This window comes from Rana temporaria, chromosome 1, assembly GCF_905171775.1.
Source record: "Rana temporaria chromosome 1, aRanTem1.1, whole genome shotgun sequence".
In the NCBI taxonomy this organism is placed as follows: Eukaryota; Metazoa; Chordata; class Amphibia; order Anura; family Ranidae; genus Rana; species Rana temporaria.
In genome coordinates this window covers 485,115,724-485,135,116 of record NC_053489.1, presented here as the reverse complement: position 1 = coordinate 485,135,116, position 19,393 = coordinate 485,115,724, and the positions used below count along the sequence as shown (strand labels likewise).

At 43.0% G+C, this 19,393-nt stretch overlaps 1 protein-coding gene across 2 annotated transcripts in view; it reads right to left on the bottom strand.

Annotated features, from left to right (window-relative positions):
- Positions 1-11,624: 11,624 nt before the first annotated feature.
- Positions 11,625-19,393, bottom strand: part of EMCN (endomucin) — a 183,872-nt gene continuing 176,103 nt past the window's right edge. For both annotated transcript variants that reach the window (XM_040330027.1, XM_040330016.1), the window contains exons 12-13: positions 15,558-15,616; positions 11,625-12,289 (exon numbers count right to left, since the gene is read on the bottom strand). In XM_040330027.1, the coding sequence (XP_040185961.1) occupies positions 12,243-12,289; positions 15,558-15,616 (106 nt within the window). In that variant the 3' untranslated portion in view covers positions 11,625-12,242. The remainder of the gene's footprint in view (positions 12,290-15,557; positions 15,617-19,393) is intronic.

Here is a 19,393-nt window from a genome sequence, read left to right as displayed (position 1 = left end):
GCCCAGTACAGGAGGCCTGGCTGTACTGCCTTATCCACAGCCCTGACCGACAGAGTAGCACTGAACTGGACAGTAAATCACAACCATTGTGTAGCACTGCAAGGCACAAAGAAACACCTGAGTAATGAACATATATGATTGTCCTCACGTACATCTCAATTCCAAAGTTCCATGGTATTTAGAACATGTTGGTGCTTGCATTACGGTGCAAATTTATGTAATCTCTCACGATTATTTTTTTATGTACGTGTTTATACAGATGGGGAAAACAAAGAACAAAACGCAAAATTTGTTGTAATACTTTCTTAGTTTATTGGGATGACAGGTTTATGGTCACATGCTACTGATCACAAGCTGTTGAAACGTCTGATAATATTTTTATGTGAGAATGAACGGCTTTGCATTTTGTCCAGTAAATGAATTGACATCATCAATTCAAACTGTGAGATTTGTCTATGTTTTTTCCTAGACGATGATGTTCTCCAGAATATTATTGAAATGATTGAGAATGCATAGTCAATATCTCCTGAGAGTAATGTCATATGGGTATCTAATGACGTCTTCTATGCACAATGAATATACAAGCTGACATTTGTGCTGGAAAAATCCTTTCTGTACCTAGTGAGTGACTCAACGTGTTTTCTTGTTGTAATGCAATTTAGAACATCATCTTTTAGCTTATGATTCGGAAACACATTCATTAACCCCAGGTATAATTTCATAAGAGTGTATTTTAGGAGAATAAAAACTCCCACTTAGGACCATATTAGTTCGTCGATCATTGTTTTCTATATTGTGCCAAGAAAGCCTAGAACGCAGTATACCTATTATAAATATTTCACTTTATTCTGAGTACCTGAAAAAGTTTGGTGTTTTTTTTGTTGGGGTGTTAGAGTACATACATTTTTGAATGTTAAATGAAAGGTTCAGAGGGCCAGATTCACGAATAATTGCGGCCGTGTAACGTAACCCGTTTACATTACACCGCCGCAAGTTTTCTGTCTAAGTGCCTGATCCTCAAAGCACTTACCTGGAAACTTGCGGCTGTGTAACGTAAAGTCGTCCGGCGCAAGCCTGCCCAATTCAAATGGGGCGGGCACCATTCAAATTCGGCGCGCTCAAGCACCAGACGTTCTGCGCATGCTCCGTTCGCAATTTTCCCGACGTGCTTTGCGTGAACTTACGGCGGCCCGACGTGTTTGTGAATCGCGACGTGCGTAACGTACTTACGCCGGAAAAAAAGAATTCAAAAGCGACGCGGGAACGACGGCCATACTTTAACATGGTGGAGTAATTTTACACCATGTTAATAGCACACCTAACTAGCACACCTACCCATTCACCTGGAGGCAAAGTGTAAAAGAAAATAAACACACGACACAGGGTCTTTAAAGTAATTTATTAGACAGCTCCGGGGGGCCCCCCTCTCTTCTTTAGCTCTTTTACCAGGGGGGCCTTCTTCTTCTGCTCTCCGGGGGTCTTCTCCACTCTCCGGGGGTCTTCTTCCGCTCTTCAGGGGTCTTCTCCGCTCTCCGGGGGTCTTCTCCCATCTTCTCCGCTATCATATCGGCGCTCCCCGTGCCTTCTTCTTCAGGGGTAGGTACCATGTGGGTAGGTACCGGAGCATGATGGGACTGTGACATCATAAGAGGCCTATATAAATCGGTGCGAACCGCGCATTCGTCATTGCAGCGGGAAGAAGCGTTGTGTCAACATCGGAAGAAGAGAAGAAGACGTCACAGAAGAGCGGGCTGGCCGCCGCTAGTAATTGAGCTAACACACGAAGATAGCGGCGGCCAACCCTGAAGAAGAAGGCACCGGGGAGCGCGGAGAAGATAGGAGAAGAACCCCGGAGAGCGGAACAAGACCCCCGGAGCTGTCTAATAAATTACTTTAAAAACCCTGTGTTGTGTGTTTAAATTTCTTTTACACTTTGCCTCCAGGTGAATGGGTAGGGGTACGATGTACCCCATATTCATTCACCTAGGGTGGGGGGCCCACTCCTTTCCTGTCCAGCCGGGCAGCGTGCTTTGGATACGGGTCTGGTATGGATTGTGGGGGGACCCCCACGCCAGTTTTTCGGCGTAGGGGGGGTCTCCTTACAACCCATACCAGACCTAAGGGCCTGGTATGCCCCTGGGGGGGGGACCCATGCCGTTTTTTTATTTGAAATTTGGCGTGGGAGTTCCCCCTCAGGATTCATACCAAACGCTGCAGCTAGAATTGGCTCGGCGCTGGCTTCCACGATGGGGCTCGTAGGTGGTCAATCTCGCCGACAAAGGGAGCGAGATTGACACAATATCGCGGTCACCTACTGTAATGTATGTTTCTGGTTACAGATGTATTGTTACAGTAATATGAGCAGGAGGGGAAACCTCCTGTTTCAGCGTATATAAGACTGCATTCTTGTTATAATAAAGAGTTCATGGTGAGCAACTAAACAAGTATTGTCTTGTTTATGGTTCTTAGCGGTTGGAATACCTAAAACCTATATTCAGACTGGGAGGAAGCTGTGTACTGACGGAAGCACTCAAGCGGAGTGCGACGGGGATCCGTTACAAGGAGGTTTTGTACTGCTCTAGTAGATACGTATAAACCTGTTTTTCTTTTTTAGGGGGAAAAAAATTGGGTTCACAACTGCTTTAAGTTAAAACTGGGAAAAAAAACAGATGCCATTAAAACAATCCTTACATTTATCAATGTCTTCAGAATTTGTTGTCAAATATGAAGTGTAATGCCTATAAACTGTTTATTGGTGCACAATTAGCATAAAAAACTCTGCTATTTCTTTGTAGTCCCAATTCTCCCCCCCACCATCTTCCCCAAGCACTGTCATCTTGCCTCTTGTACACCATAGAGAAGGTAAAGCCAGGCTGCCAATCAAAGCCATCTCATTGAAAACATCCCAACTCTTCCTGTGAGTGTCATGTGTCACGTCTTTCAATAAAATAGTGGCAATCCCTATAAAATGATAAGGATTATGTGATTACTTCTAACAATAATGGAACACTTGCCCTTTTCTAACAGCAGATTTTGGACTGCAAGTTTTGCAGAGATAAGGAACATATTTTGAAAAAGTTGATTACTGAGCAGATTATAAAGAAACTTAAATGCTTAAAGAATTTAATGATTCACTTTCAGGCCTTATACATATATAGATGTTCATCACTTAATAATGCTGGTGCATTAACTGACTGCTTTAAGTTTTAATGGATCGGAACTGGCAGTGGATTCCCTACAGAATTTAGTGTGTTAAAATATTCAGAACTTGCAAATGGAAGCAATACCTTAATATCTGGAACCAGAAAGACTATACAATTTAAATGTAATAAAAAATCAATCTGCAACCAAACATATGTTAAGCTTTTTTTTTTTTTTGCAATATGTAGTGTGTGCTAGTTATTATATATGATACATATAATAACAGATAAAGCTATTAAACTGATGCATATACTTTAACCTATATATTTCGAAAAGGGTGCCCATTTTCTGGGCCCCTGGATTCACGGTGCATTAGCACCATATTAACTTCATGGACTGTTTTTTACATTATATTTGTTCATTAGAGCAGCAGAAAGACAAAATATTAGGTGAAAAATGCAACAAATCTTAACCACTTGCCGACCACCATATAACAGTTTTACTGCTATAGGACAGTGGCTGTGCGCAAGATCCTGTAAATATACAGGATCCTGCACATCCGGGTAGCAGACGTGAATGTGCAGAGGCTCGCTCTCGCTGTGATTAAGCACAGAGGGAGACAATCAGTGGTAACGACAACTGCCGGCATATGCTGATCATTCGGCACACAGGCAGAACAGCACTCTGCCTATGTAAACAAGGCAGATTGCCTTTCTGTCATGAAGGAAGGCTTGGGTCCTGTGTTCCTGCAAAGCAGGGACATGGATCCATGCCTTCCCCTAGTAAAAGCACCTCCCCCACTGTACACAAACACTGGCTAGGAACACAGTTAACCCTTTGATCGCCCCTGATGTTAACCCCTTCCCAGCCAGTGTTATTAGTGACAGTGCATATTTGTAGCGCTGATCACTGTATTAGTGTCACTGGTTCCCAAAAAAAGTGTCAGTGTCTGATTTCTCTGTCGCCATTACTAATTCTTTAAATATATCCCATAGTTTGTAGACACAATAACTTTTGCGCAAACCAATCAATATACGCTTATTGGGATGCAGGCTCCTGGGTTTAGTAACACTTTTACAAATGTAAGACTGCATCCTGCCACAAAAATAAATAAATATCCCAATGCATTCTGGTAAGAATTACCAATAATCACTTCTCAGAAATGTTAATACTGATCCACCACAAAATGTAATGCGTATTTAATGTGCGTGGGCAAAAACATATTCAGCGCATCCCTGCAATGCATACACATGCCCCCATGGTTGTCTCCAAAAACTCTGCAAACACAGGAACAAGCCTACTAATCCTGCAAAAAATCCAATGAGCTTCTAGCTTCCTGTAGGAAGCTGACAACTGTGCTCTGTTGTCTTCCCTCGCTGTGTTCTCCCCTGCTGGACTACAGAACACCTCTCCTCTATGTTACCGAGAAATGAAGAGGGGTACTTGGAATTTTAGAGCAGCATTTCAAAGACAAATTGACAGATTATTGCAACAGATTTTTATTAGATATTACCAAATGTGCATGTATTTGCAGAAATGTGCCACATTTTACACATTAACGTTACTTGCCATTCAAAAATCGGATGTTGAAGACAACAATTTATCCTGCCTACTAGCATAGCTTGTGTCACAGTGATTCAGAAGATCATTCGGGCATGTTTATTCTCTCTGATCCATGAATGCATGCCTCATTGCTGTCATCTACAATTTGCTTTTACACAGTTACAAATAATTATACTTGCTACTGGAAGCATAGTTACAAATTTTGTATTGTAACTGTGTTGATTAGCTTGCACAACCTTAAAAATAAACTAGCTTAAGCGTAGTACATTTTTTATTACAAAATATGTCTTTTGCTTAGATTTAGAAAAAAAAAAAAAAAAAACTTTAATGTGTCTTTAATCTTAAAGCGTATAAAATTCTTAACAATGGTTTTAAATGGTAAATATACCATTGAAAGAATATTTGTCCAGTAAATGGAAAAAAAAAACTGTTGAAAATGTCAGTAATTCTGAGCTTTCCTGTGTTCTGTAAATACTTCCTGTGTTATTTTAAGGAGTTTAATTAGCCCTCCTAGTTGGTATCTTGGACTACACAATAATCAGTGTATATGTTGTGGAGAGCATGACAGGATATTCCCAAGGACTCCAGGAACCAAACGACTTAGGCCTCGTACACACGACCGGACATGTCCGCTGAAACTGGTCTGCCGACCAGTGTCAGTGGACAGATCCGATCGTGTGTACAGGCTAGCGGACAGATTTCCAGCATGCTAAGAAACATGTCCGCTGGGAGGCTGTCCGGCGGACATGTCCGCTGGTTAGTACGTCTAAAGCAGACTCAGCAGTCTAAAGCAGACTCATCTGTCAGCCATCTCCTAAGTTCTTAGCATCTAGCACTTCCCCTTCCTCAACCCATTCCTGCTCCAAATTAGGAGGCTCAAGGGAAGGGGGTCTGTTATGCTTCTTGCCACCCTGCAGGATGGAGGCAATCATGCAAGCAATCCTGTGCTCTAACCTGGCTAGGTCTGAGGACAGTTCATCCCTGGTGATAAAGGGTGAGCAGCATCGTTGACTGTAGGCACAATACCAGACATGTGCAGCGGCTTAGATTGCCCTGGTCTCTCAAGGGATATAACGCTAGGGTTATAACTAGGCTCCTCGAGAGCTACTGACGACATAGATGTGCCTTTCCTTGTAGTGTTAACCCTGCTCCTCTTTTTTTTTTAAAGGGGAGTACCTGGGTTTAGTATTTTACCCCAGAAGGGAGACCCTTAAATAGGGCTCACCAAGCCCCTATACAACAATCTTGCTAAGCACTTTAGCCTGCCAACCAATACCTGGTGACTCACATGACCCGGGTAAGGAGGAATGAATTGCTATTTAGTGAATGTCCTATGGCTGTCCCCTGAAAGCACCGCATATCAGCCATTTACTGTTTAAATAAGATAGCTGTGCGCCGGGATGCTCTGTGCATGCGCGCGCATGCACACGGTAACAGGAGACACACACGGCTGTGTACGCTCACAAACAAATCCTTGTGCGCCATCTTAGAGCTACAGCGCATGATTGGCTCGGTGTACACACAACATACTGCGTGGCAAGCCGCATGCACTCTGGTGAACACACGTGCACCATGGTGAACCAAGCTGCGCAATGGCGCACCTCTGTGCACGGACTCTCCATATAGTAAAACAGCAAAAGACAACCGGAAAAAGGTACTCCAATTCAAACACCAGCAGCTAGCCCAAACTCCCCCCTGCAGTCACCGCTACACAGGTGTCAAGCCTGAGCTAGATTGACAGATTGTTACACACATGAGGCACCCCACAATAAGTAAACAAGGGGGATTTCACTTACCTATCCAGGCGCAGGGCAACCTTAGAAACTAAAGAGCCTAAGGCATTCCCTTGTTCTGCCTAGTGACATGTCAGGGATCTACTGGGATCGGGAACAGTGATCGCTGACGTGTCACTGGTAGCTCCTCCCCCTAACAGTTAGAATCACTCCCCAGGACATACTTCAGCTCCACCTAGTGGTTAACCCCATTCACTGCCAGTGTCATTTTAACAAAAATGTGTCAAAACTGTCCGATGTGTCCGCCATAAAGTCGGAAAATATTGCTTTTTTTTTATTGTCGCTCTATTTTTGTTTATAGTGCAAAAAATAAAAACTGCAGAGGTGATAAAATACAAAAATATTATCAAAATAAAGCTTTATTTGTGGGGAAAAAATTACGTAAATTTTGTTTGGGAGCCACGTCGCACAACTGCCAGTTAAAGCGACGCAGTGCCGAATCGCAAAAAGTGACCCGGTCATTTTGCAGCCAAATGGTCCGAGGCTGAAGTGGTTAACACAATGATATTGTTAAAAATGCATTTGGTTGAATGAAGTAATGCACACACTCACATAGAAAATGCATACTTTTTTATTCTTTTAATTAAAAATGTAAAAAATGGCAAAAGACAATGTATAGTACTATGAACATCCCAAAGTCTGACAGAAAAAGAAGAAAGATCAGCTGGTTTAATAAGGTCAATTACAGAACATTTAAAGATGTTATCATCTTAGCATATAACTGAGACTTATACATGAGACTTGAGGTCCTGAGGAAGCCAATCTTTCCACAAAACGCATCAACCTACACATTGTAATCTCTAAGGACTACCATGCAATATATCCTTTGCTTCCCCTAGTGGAAGATAAGAGGTAGTAATAATGCCCATGTACAAATGATGTATGTTTTTATCTAGATTTTTATTAAATGAAATAAAGATTTGTATATATATTTAAAGGCCTACCACATATTTTTTACATTCATGGATTAGCAAATATACAGTATTTCTGCTGCAGAAGCAACCGATCTTCAGTTTAATCTAAAATTGCTCAAGGGTTAAATGTTTAATTTTTTTTTTTAAAAGCTCTCATTTATAAACTACCTAAAGGTATAAAGGTATATAAAGGTACTGTGTGAAGGTCGCCCCATCATATTACTATACCAGGGGTGCAAAATGGTATGCAGCATGTAAAGGTTAGAACAAATGTTTTTATTAAAAAAAGAATTGCGCCTATTGTGAATCATGAAAAGGGTTAATTTCATAAAACCAACCAGTCATATGTCATACATACATATATGAAATATTTGTTGTGCAAACATTTGGGACCTATCACTTATATCCCAGGATATTGTACTGCTGATATTACTGTATGCACACGTAAAAGCAATCTATCATTATAGAATTATGAACGCTGTCATTGCTGAATTGTTTCAAAAGGTCTAATCATACTGGGCCAGGTTCAGATAGGAGATACGATGGCGTATCTCCTGATACGCCGTCGTATCTCTAGGGCCGGCCGGTCGTATCTATGCGACTGATTCAGAGAATCAGTTACGCATAGATATCCCTAAGATCCGACAGGTGTAATTGTGTTACGTCGGATCTTAGGCTGCAATTCCAGGCCGGCCGCTAGGTGGCGCTTCCGTATATTTTACGCGTCGAATATGCAAATGAGGAGTTACGAACGACCACCCGGCGCATTTTTTTTACGTTGTTTGTGTTCGGCTTTTTCCGGCGGAAAGTTACTCCTGCTATATGAGGGGTATGTGCGGCATATCCTATGTTAAGTATGGCCGTCGTTCCCGCCCCGAGTTTTGAAATTTTTACGTCGTTTGCGTAAGTCGTTCGCGAATACGGCCGGACGTAATTTACGTTAACATCAAAACCAATGACGTCCTTGCGACGTCATTTGGAGCAATGCACGCTGGGAAATCTTGCGGACTGCGCATGCGCAGTTCGTTCGGTTCGGGGACGCGCCTGATTTAAATATTACAAGCCCCCTGTATAGGAATAAATACTGCGCTGGTCAATTCAAACATAAATGGTATGAGACCAGCCACGAATGAATAAAAAACATAAAAATAACAAAATAAAAATAACCAGATGAAAAACAAAAAAACAAGCTGCTGCAACTCATATGTTAGATGGACATAAATACAAATGGTTGTGAAAAGAGCTGCGCTGCAAAATGTGAAATAATATCAACGTGACGTTCAAATATAAATAGGTGCTACATGCACAAAACACTAGTGAAATCTGAGGAAAACCGATGAATAGTGCAAAGTCCATATGAGTGGAGAAATCGCAGAGAAAATCAAAAGGAAGGCAGATAATTCTCCAAATGGGTGAAAAGTATCCTGGCAGTATCCCGTGAATCTGTAAGACAGATGATAGTGTCCTCCACCAGTATATCCTAGCTGCTTACCAGATAATTGAAATAATCAAGCATGTAGCCAAGTAAAACCACCGAGACAGTTTCCAGGATCTCCAGGGTACGTTTTTCACTTTCACAAGTCAGACCACTCAATCTCCAAAGTGTAACCCAAAAGAGAGAAGGCTGACATAGTGTTTTACCATAAAAAGGGTTTTTATTATTAAAAAGTATTGCACTTACAATTAAGCAGTAAAAATCGTGCGTGTCGTGTGTTTAGCCGGCCGGCTGTACTGTCCGCTCGTCCTTCCGGATAGACAGCGCAAATCGTGGTGACGTCAGCACGCCGCTCTTCCCAACGCCGTTTCGTCCAATGACTTCTTCCAGGGGTACGGACTTCTTTTTGATTTTCTCTGCGATTTCTCCACTCATATGGACTTTGCACTATTCATTGGTTTTCCTCAGATTTCACTAGTGTTTTGTGCATGTAGCACCTATTTATATTTGAATTACACGCCCCCTACCCGCTGAATTTGAATTTGGCCGGGGATTTACGCTACGCCGCCGCAACTTTACAGGCAAGTGCTTTCTGAATAAAGCACTTGCCTCAAAAACTTGCGGCGGCGTAACGTAAATCAGATCTAAAGATCCGCTAACCTATCTGAATCCGGCCCACTGTGTTTTTTTTTATCACTACCTAGTGATAAAAAGAAGAATTTGTTTAGCGAGTTACAAATTCAGTGGCTTTATCTATGATCTGGGTCACTGTTATACCAAGAAGTAACAGTCCCGGAGCCTTCACCTTAAAAACAAGTCAGCAACAGCAATTCTCATATTTCTATCCTAACTCCTTAAAGGGGGTTGTAAATCCTTTCATATACCCAGTGAAGTGACTGGCCTCAGATGATACACAGAAATTAAACAATTCCTTCTACATACGTTGTAATTGTTTATCTGCAGTCTTCTCTTCTCAACACCAGTTCAAAGTGCTGAATTGTTAAAGCTGCAGAGCTCAGTGAGCTGATTGGCTGGAAGGGACACGCCCCCCTTCACACAGCACACAGGAAACGAGCTGAGGTTGTCAATTTGCTGGAGTATGAAGGATTGGGCTGTAAGGGTTGAAATGGTAAGAGCTATAGAAGAAACTATCCATATAGAAGAGGACTCACTGGAGATATTTTAGAATATATGGGGGAAATGGATGGAATTCAGGGAATCTGGAGGTTAGAGGAATTGAGTGAGGTGTAGGGAGGTGGTGGGACGGAGAGGAGGGGAAGGGGCGTCTGTTTTTTTTTTTTTTGCGGGTTGTTGGGGGGAGGGTTTGTGGATAGGAGGAATAAATGTCTAGAGCTTAGATAAAGGGATACAATTTTTTTTATCATGTGTATTTGTTTATATCTGTGAATAAAATAAAGAGAATAATTTAAAAAAAATTGCTGGAGGTCCCTCCCCTGTCACCATTTTTCTCTTGGTGTCAGGAAAACTTATCAGAAGTTATTCATGCTGAGAGAGGAACGAAGAAAATGCAGAAATAGTGGTTTGGACTGAGACAAGTTCACACTGCAGAGGGATATGCTTTGTTCATATTTCATGTCTGAGGTTTACAACCACTTTAAGTTAATATTATGTGTTAGTAGATTTGTGTTTTGGATGTTGCTAATGCATTTTTACTTGACACCTTAGCAAGATTTTTTAAATTAAACCTGTTTGACAATTCAAACCTAAAGGGGCAGATCCACAGAGTGAGTACGCCGGCGTATCTACTGATACGAGGGCGTACTTTCAAATTTCCCGCGTCGTATCTTTAGTTTGAATCCTCAAACCAAGATACGACGGCATCTGGGTTCCATCCGACAGGCGTACGGCTTCGTACGCCTTCGGATTGTAGATGCAATACTTCGGCGTCCGCTGGGTGGAGTTCTCGTCGTTTTCCGCGTCGGGTATGCAAATAAGCTATTTCCGACGATCCATGAACGTACGCGCGGCCGTCGCATTCTCTTACGTCGTCTGTAGTCGGCTTTTTCCGGCGTATAGTTAGGCTGCATTCACACCTAAGCGACAGCCGCGTACACGTGTAGCGGCAGATTTGCCGCGATTACAAATGTTTCTTTTTTTTTTATTTTTTTTTCTAAAGTCTTCCCATTGCTGTCTATGGGAAAACGCGCCTGTCGCGTGAAAAAAAGGGTCCGGGACTTTTTTTCAGGCGACAGGCGTTGCGCGTCTATGAGATGTGAACCATCTCCATAGACGGCAATGGGAATTCTCCCCTCAAGCGACAGAAGCGTCCCGCGTCGGGCGTTTTGTCGCTTAGGTGTGAATGGGGCCTTAAAGCTGGTATTTTGCAGCGTATAGTTAGACTTGCCATGTTTAGTATGGCCGTCGTTCCCGCGTTTAATTTGAATTTTTTTTTTTTTGCGTAAGTCATCCGTGAATCGGAATGTATGTAATTCACGTCTAAGTTAAAAAAAATTACGTCCTAGCGACGTCATTTAGCGCAATGCACGGCGGGAAATTTAGGGACGGCGCATGCGCAGTTCATTCGGCGCGGGGATGCGCTTCATTTAAATGAAACACGCCCCCTAATTGCCGTTTTGAATTCCGCCGCCAGAGATACACTACGCCGCCGTAACTTACGGCGAAAAAATCTTCCTGGATTCAAACTAAAGCCAGGTAAGGTACGGCGGCGTAGCGTATCTCACATACGCTGCGCCGATCTATTTCTTTGTGAATCTACCCCAAAGAGTATGTCAGGGGAAGGTAAAAAATATATGCCGATTTTCCAGAAATGCACTCAGCTTTTAATTATGTGGAATTACAAGAAACTTCAGGACCTGGTGTCAGCCCTGCCCAGTTAGCTATTGTTAAACTAATAAATTCCTAACATTCTCATAAACTATCATAGAGATCATTATGTAGTGCAAGAAAATAACTGAAGACTCCTTGAAACAACACAAGAAGTGTGCAGAGGACATCGGACATCTATAAAAGTCTGACACAACAGGTATTTTTTGCACTTAATAAATGACATAACAAAACACTTTCACTGGGGTATTTAACACGCCAAAAGTGAGCAGATAAGAGAAGTTCATTGTTAGGTTTACATATATTTAAAAAATAAATCTGAAGATATACACAGAGAAGAGTTTTGTGGCTGATAAAGGTAACGATGGCTTGTGCTACTTTGGTAGATGGCTGACAGGTTCACTTTAAAGAAATAAAACAAAAGTTTTCATTTGGTAATATAACAGCTAGTCATTGCCATTTCTAGTTTTGGAATATTGGCATTCTAGGACACAAAAACAACGTATCCTTTATTACACATAAAACAGAGACAACTCATTGTAGTTTAGGGAATACATTAAAATCTGTTCAAACAGTGTGGTCACTTAGTCTTCAACATTCAATAGATTCCATCTGGTTTGATGATGTCCTTTTCATATCTTGTAAAATACAAAAGAATACAAATTAAATTATGTCATGTTATGTTACAGTATATACAGTATATACAGCTTGCTTCATGCTATACTATATATTCAAATAAAAACACCAGTTATTTCATTAATAGAGACTAATACAGAATACCGGGTGACGCTGCCAGTTCCCCAATGTAAACTGACCATGCTAGGCATACAAAGCACATCCAGCCCAGTATGGTCAGTTTTCCCCATACTGATGGGGACAAGGGCCACGTCCCCACAACCCTGGGCTGTGGGAGTTATCGGGCAGGGGGCTTATCTGAATCAGAAAGCCCCTTTAAGAAGGGGGCCCCCAGATCCGACCCCCCTATGTAAATGAGTATGGTGTCAAAAAGTAATAAAACACAGACAGTTTTCAAAAATTCCTGTATTAAAAAATAAAAAACAGAGTCCCCTGATGTAGATCCATCATCAATCACAGCACTGACGCCACTCCCGGACCAGAAAAAAATAAAAAAAACACTCCACCATCAACTAAGGCAAACGGTCGAATGCCTGGCTTGCCATTCGTCAGTTCTTATATAGGTAAGGGGCAGAGCCACCTGGGGACGTCACCTGGTGGCACCGCCCCCTTGTCACATCACCAACAGATGCATGCTGGGTCAGTGACGTCCCAATAGTGCAGTGCCAGTAGGCGATGTCGCAGGTGGCCCCACCCTTACCTATATAAGAACTGTCAAATGGCAAACCAGGCATTTGGTGGTTTGCCTTAGTTGACGACGGAACAATTTTTTTCTTCCTTTTCTTTGGGGTCCGCTGGTGCAGCGGGCGGCATGATTGATAATGGATTCCTGTATTATTTTTAATTGTCATAACTGTACTGTGTACCCCATACTCATTCACATAGGGGGGGTGGTATATGGGACCCCCTTGTTAAAGGGGATTTCCAGTTTCCGGTAAGCCCCCTGCCTCCACAATTACAGCCCAGGGTTGTGGGAATGAGGCCCTTGTCCCCATCAACATGTAGACAAGGTGCTTTGGGGTAGCAGGGGAGGCAGAGCACCTCTCTGCTCCAAAGCACCCACCCCCCCCATGTTGAGAGCATGTTACCTGGTATAGTTCAGGAGGGGGGGCGTTATTGTTGCAATTTAAGCATCATTAAAATCACTGCCTCTATAAAAAAATTATTTAAAAAAAAAAATTGCATTGATACATGGTCCCCAGGGTAGTACCCGGACCCCCATACCTTTTTATGGTCAATTACTTGCACATAAGTCTTCAAAATGGGGACTTTTGATTTTTCAAGTTCGGGTCCCATAGACTTTAATAGGATGAGCCGCTCGGGTGAGAACTGTTTCTCTGTTCTTAAATTCTGGTGCGAACCGAACAGGGGGTGTTCAGCCCATCTCTATCTGGCACGTGTCCCACATCACTTGTGGGGTTTATTGGGTCCTGTTGCTGTCACCACCTGACTGTTTTTGTGTTTAAGTTTCAACGCTGCAGTGCCAATTGCACTGCAGCCACCAGTCTGTTCGGAGCTAAGTCACCATGATAATACAGAGCAGATCAAGGCTTCCCTAAAGTCCTCCTCAGCTTTGATGTGCAGCGTCATGTGGCAAAAGCTAGGGGAGAATTGGACTTCAGGCAGGGAGGGTGAATATTTGTATTTGGGGTATTTTGGGGGTAAGCTATTTTGGATTGGAAATCTGTACTGGGGGGCAGAGGTCTGCATTGGAGAAATTGAAAAGTGGGTAGACGTCTGTATTGGGTGGGGCTGTACATTTGGGACAGAGATCTGTACTGGGGGATTTTTACTGGGGGGTGTGGGTAGTTTTTTTTGCTCAACTGTGTAAACTGGCCTGTGTGATACATATCCCTGGTCCCTGCATTTTGCATTACATACTCCTGACCCCTGCACTACACACTCCTGAGCCCAGCGCCCTGTGCCTTACACACTACTGACCCTTGTGCTCTGTGCCTTACCCACCCCTAAACTTGTGTTCTGCATTACGTATTACTGACCCCTGCACTGTGCACTCCTTAATGCTATACTCTTTATGACCCCTGTGCTCTGTACGTTATACACTTTTGACATCTGAGAGCTGTACATTACTCACTCCTGGCCCCTACACTCCAGTATATAATATACTCTTGACTCTTTATTTTCCCAAAAGTTGCTGGCTAAGTAGTCACTGGTAATTTTATTGAAGTTCTAATTTGAGGTAGACAGTATGCAGAAAAGCATATGTAATTAAAGAGATGGCTTTGTATATCCTGGCATTTTAAATCTCTTAGGCCCCTTTCAGACTGGGGCGGGAGCTGCGGTGGCGGTATAACGCCGCTAAAAATAGTGGCGCTATACCGCCGGAATTGCCGCGGGTATCAGCCGCTAGCGGTGCGGTATTAACCCCCGCTAGCGGCCGATAAAGAGTTAATATCGCCCGCAATGCGCCTCTATAGAGGCGCATTGCGGGCGGTATTGCCGCGGTTCCCATTGTTTTCAATGGGAAGGAGCGGTGAAGGAGCGGTATACATGCCGCTCCTCTCACCGCTCCAAAAATGCTGCTGACAGGAGATTTTTTTGTCTCCCGCCAGCGCATCGCCTCAGTGTGAAAGCCCTCGGGCTTTCACATTGAGTCTGCAGTGCAGGATTTTTTCAGGCGGGATAGCAGCGCTATTTCTAGCGCTTTACCGCCTGAAAAACTCCTCAATGTGAAAGGGGCCTTAGGGATCTCAAAGGTAAGGAATTCGTTCCAGAGATCCCAGTACTTCTTTACAGCCAGTCCAGTACAGAACAGGCAGTTTTTCTGGGAATGGGACAACCGCTTTAAGGTGCATGGGAACAGTTATCAGAAAGTATGAGGCCTCATACACATGACCGTTTTCCTTGGCAGAATCCATCAAGAAACTTGGTGGGAGAGATTTTTTGCAGAGGAAACCGGTCGTGTGTACATTTTTCATCGAGGAAACTGTCGAGGAACTCGTCGAGCCAAAAAGAGAGCATGTTCTCTTTTTCCTCGACGGGAATGGAGAAAATTGTCTCGTCGAGTTCCTCGACAAGCCTAACAAGAACTCGACGAGGAAAACGATGTGTTTCGCCCGCCGAGTTCCTCAGTCGTGTGTACGAGGCCTAAGAAGCAACCAGGTGATTTAACCTATGGGATATAAGACTTTGAGGTGGGCTGATCCCAATTTTTCCTGTTTGAAATTGTCCACATTTCTTTCATTCCCATTTGAAAATGCATGACATGCTGTATAAAGACAATGATAAAGATTGCTTTTGGACACTTACCAGTAGGAGTTTCCGTTTTTACTGAAAGCAGTTTAACATTCTCCTTAGTTTCAGCACACCTTTACCAGTAAATGAAAAAAACACAGAAATGTCAATTATATTTCAACTCAACACGTTAAAGTGTTAAAGGCAAAGCTTTTTTGTTTGTTTTTTGGGATAAAGTGGAAAGGAATTGAAACCCCTGTCAGGTCTTTATTGCTGTCTGTGCCCCCATTGGGGAGATTCACCTTCTCTATTTGTCCTGTTTACCTTCACTTAGAGTGAAAGTAAAAAAAATCCCCAATTTTTTTTTCTGACATCAGAAAAATAATCAAGGGTATATTTTCCAATGGGGTCACTAATTCTGGTGACCCTGGTGACACACTGGCATTCCTTCAGGATGTGAAGGAAAATCTCCCCAATGGGACACAGATGGCAAAATAAAAACCCTTACCTAATGTTGGCCATACACTATACGGAAAATCGTCCGAAATTCGTTCGTTCAGACAGTTCGTTCATTTTTCGAAACAGTTAATGGACACAAAATCGATAATTGTTGGGACGTTTTTGAGCCGAAAAAACGAAGGACAAGTTTGGAAATGTTCTGCCCAACGAACGATAAATCGGAAGGTTAATGTGTTTCCCATCCGAAACTTTCTGCACTGGGTATATGTAAAAAAAAAAATATATATATTTTTTTATTTATGTCCACTGAACGATTTATCGGTCATTACATGATGGCAATATCGTTTGCGTTCACGGCCGAACGTTCGTTTTTCGAAAGGTCGTTCGGACAACATTTTTGTAGAGTGTATGGCCAGCATTACTCTATCCAAAATGAAAAGAAAAAGTTTTGCCTTCAAAAATAAAAGCAACTGTTCAAAAAATTTATCCTCATCTTTAAAAAAAAAAAAATCCAGATAAATTGCATTTCCCTGTTGCAGAGTATAACATTCTGTAATGGTACAAAACTAATAAAGACTCAGTGGCAGCTGGTGTTTTTTTTTGGGGGGGTGGCAAACAGTGCAACCCCCCCACCCCCCGTGGCACTAACACACTCCCCCACCACCACCTGATGTCCTTACCTTGGATGCGGGCAGTGAGAGCGTAGCGGGCTTGGGGAAAGCTTCTCAGGTGACCGGTGTCCTCTCCTGAAACAGCTTTCGTGGTGTCTCCTCTCTCCTCCTCTCGGGCCCTAGGCGTCCAATAGGATCACCAGACGTTTTGGTCAATCGGGAAACAGGTTTCATACCTGCTTCCTTGATTGACTGGGAGGAGGATCAATGTTGCAACACAACTGGGTGGGCTCCAGACGCAATGCTCTGCGTCCCGAATCCACCCATTTAGAAGCCTATTAGAGCTTAATCAGTGCTTAGAAAAAAAAACCTTGGTTGCTGTAATTCATATGTCCGGATACCCGAAAGGGGGCTGCTGCGGTGGATGCTATGCATGAATCTATCTATTATGCATATAGGGGGTGGCGAGGATAGGGTGGGCGGCACCCAGGCTCCCCTAATGGATGGGCCCTGTAATGAAGCAGGATGCAAGTATACAGTATATGGCACCTTTAAGTAGGTTATTACATTAAATATGTATATATGTATATTCTCCATGCTCAACATGACCTACACAACTAGCAAATCACAGATAGATATGGTGGTGATGTGGGATGATGCAGGACTTTTGGATAATTTTATATTTCATTTAACCACTTAAGATCCGGACCATTATGCAGGTTAAGGACCTTGCCCCATTTTGCGATTCGGCACTTCGTCGCTTTAACTGACAATTGCGCGGTCGTGCGTCGTGGCTCCCAAACAAAATTGGTGTCCTTTTTTTCCCACAAATAGAGCTTTCTTTTGGTGGTATTTGATCACCTCTGCGTTTTTTATTTTTTGCGCTATAAACAAAAATAGAGCGACAATTTTGAAAAAAATGCAATATTTTTTACTTTTTGCTATAATAAATATCCCCAAAAAATATATAAAAAACATTTTTTTCCTCAGTTTAGGCCGATACGTAATCTTCTACCTATTTTTGGTAAAAAAATCGCAATAAGCGTTTATCGATTGGTTTGCACAAAATTTATAGCGTTTACAAAATAGGGGATAGTCTTATGGCATTTTTATTAATAATTTTTTTTTACTACTAATGGCTGCGATCAGCGATTTTTTCCATGACTGCCACATTATGACGGACACATCGGACAATTTTTACACATTTTTGGGACCATTGTCATTTTCACAGCAAAAAGTGCTATAAAAATGCACTGATTACTGTGAAAATGACAATTGCAGTTTAGGAGTTAACCACTAGGGGGTGCTGAAGTGTGACCTCATATGTGTTTCTAACTGTAGGGGGCGGTGCTAGACGTGTGACGTCAGTGATCGTCTTTCCCTATATCAGGGAATAGACGATCACTGACATTGCCACAATGAAGAACAGGGAAGGTGTGTTTACACACACCTCTCCCCATTCTTCAGCTCCAGTGACCGATCGCGGGAAACCGGTGGCGATTGGGACCGCGGGTGCCGAGGGCGCGGTTACGGAGCTTTGGACCGGGTGGCAAGCGTGCCGGCGGCGGCGCGCTCGCAACTTCACGGCTGGGCCTTAAAGAGACACGTACAGGTATGTGCTTGTGCACAGCTGTGCCATTCTACCAACGTATATCGGTGTGAGGGGGTCCTTAAGTGGTTAATTAGGCTTTAAAAAGCTAATTTATCTCTGATTTTAATTTTAACATTTTGCTTTTTTTGGCACCTTAAAGGAAACCTGCACTATGGAATTATGCAAGTTGCTATGATGTTCCTGTTTTAATAAAATTGTTAACTGTCTGGCTTCCACATAGTGACTTCAGTACTCCATGCACACAAGTACGCAAATCGAGAGTTCTGACCTTGCTTTGATTTCTCTTGCTGCAAGCTTGTTCTGGATCAACGAGCATTAACTATCTAGTTAACCAAAACAGTCTACTGTATATGTTTCTGATAGCACAGGTAAACTTTAAAGCTGAACTTCAGTCTTCCTTGTTAAGTGGCTTTGCCCCCCAAGTGCCGTCATCATGGCACGTGTGCAGAGGTGCCCATGCGCTCTGACTGGCTTTGGGTCCTGGCAGTTCTCTCATGATCAAGGACAACTCACAGTTAGGGGGAAGGTCCACTTTAAAGCGGGGGTTCACCCTAAAAAAATAAAATAAATTCTAGCATGCCATCAAGCATACTAGCGCGAGCTACAGTATGCCTTTATTTTATTTTTTGGCACCATACTCACAGTTTAATCCCGTAGTGAAGTTTCAGACTCCCCGCGGGGAATGGGCGTTCTTATGCAGAGGGAAGATGATTGACGGCCGGCTATGGCGCGTCACGCTTTCCGAAAATAGCCGAAATAGGTCTCGGCTCTTCACGGCGACTGCGCAGTCAGCTCCTAGTCTGTGCGCAGGCGCCGTATAGCGCCGTGAAGAGCCGAGACCTACTCCGGCTATTTTCGGGAAGCGTGACGCGCCATAGCCGGCCATCAATCATCTTCCCTCTGCATAGGAACGCCCATTCCCCGCGGGGAGTCTGAAACTTCACTACGGGATTAAACTGTGAGTACGGCGCAAAAAAATAAATAAAGGCATACTGTAGCTCACGCTAGTATGCTGGATTTAATGGTAGAAACTTGTTTTTTAGGGTGAACCACCGCTTTAAGGTTGCATTTTGTAAACTACCAGGTTACCAGTGTTTAGGCAGGTGCAAGCTCCTTAACAACTAATGTCTCATTCTTGCTGGTTGATAGCAGGTATGAGTTACTGGTTGTTAGGATGCAGGCAAGAGCCGACTCCTTAAAGCGGTGGTTCACCCTAAGTTTTGACTTCT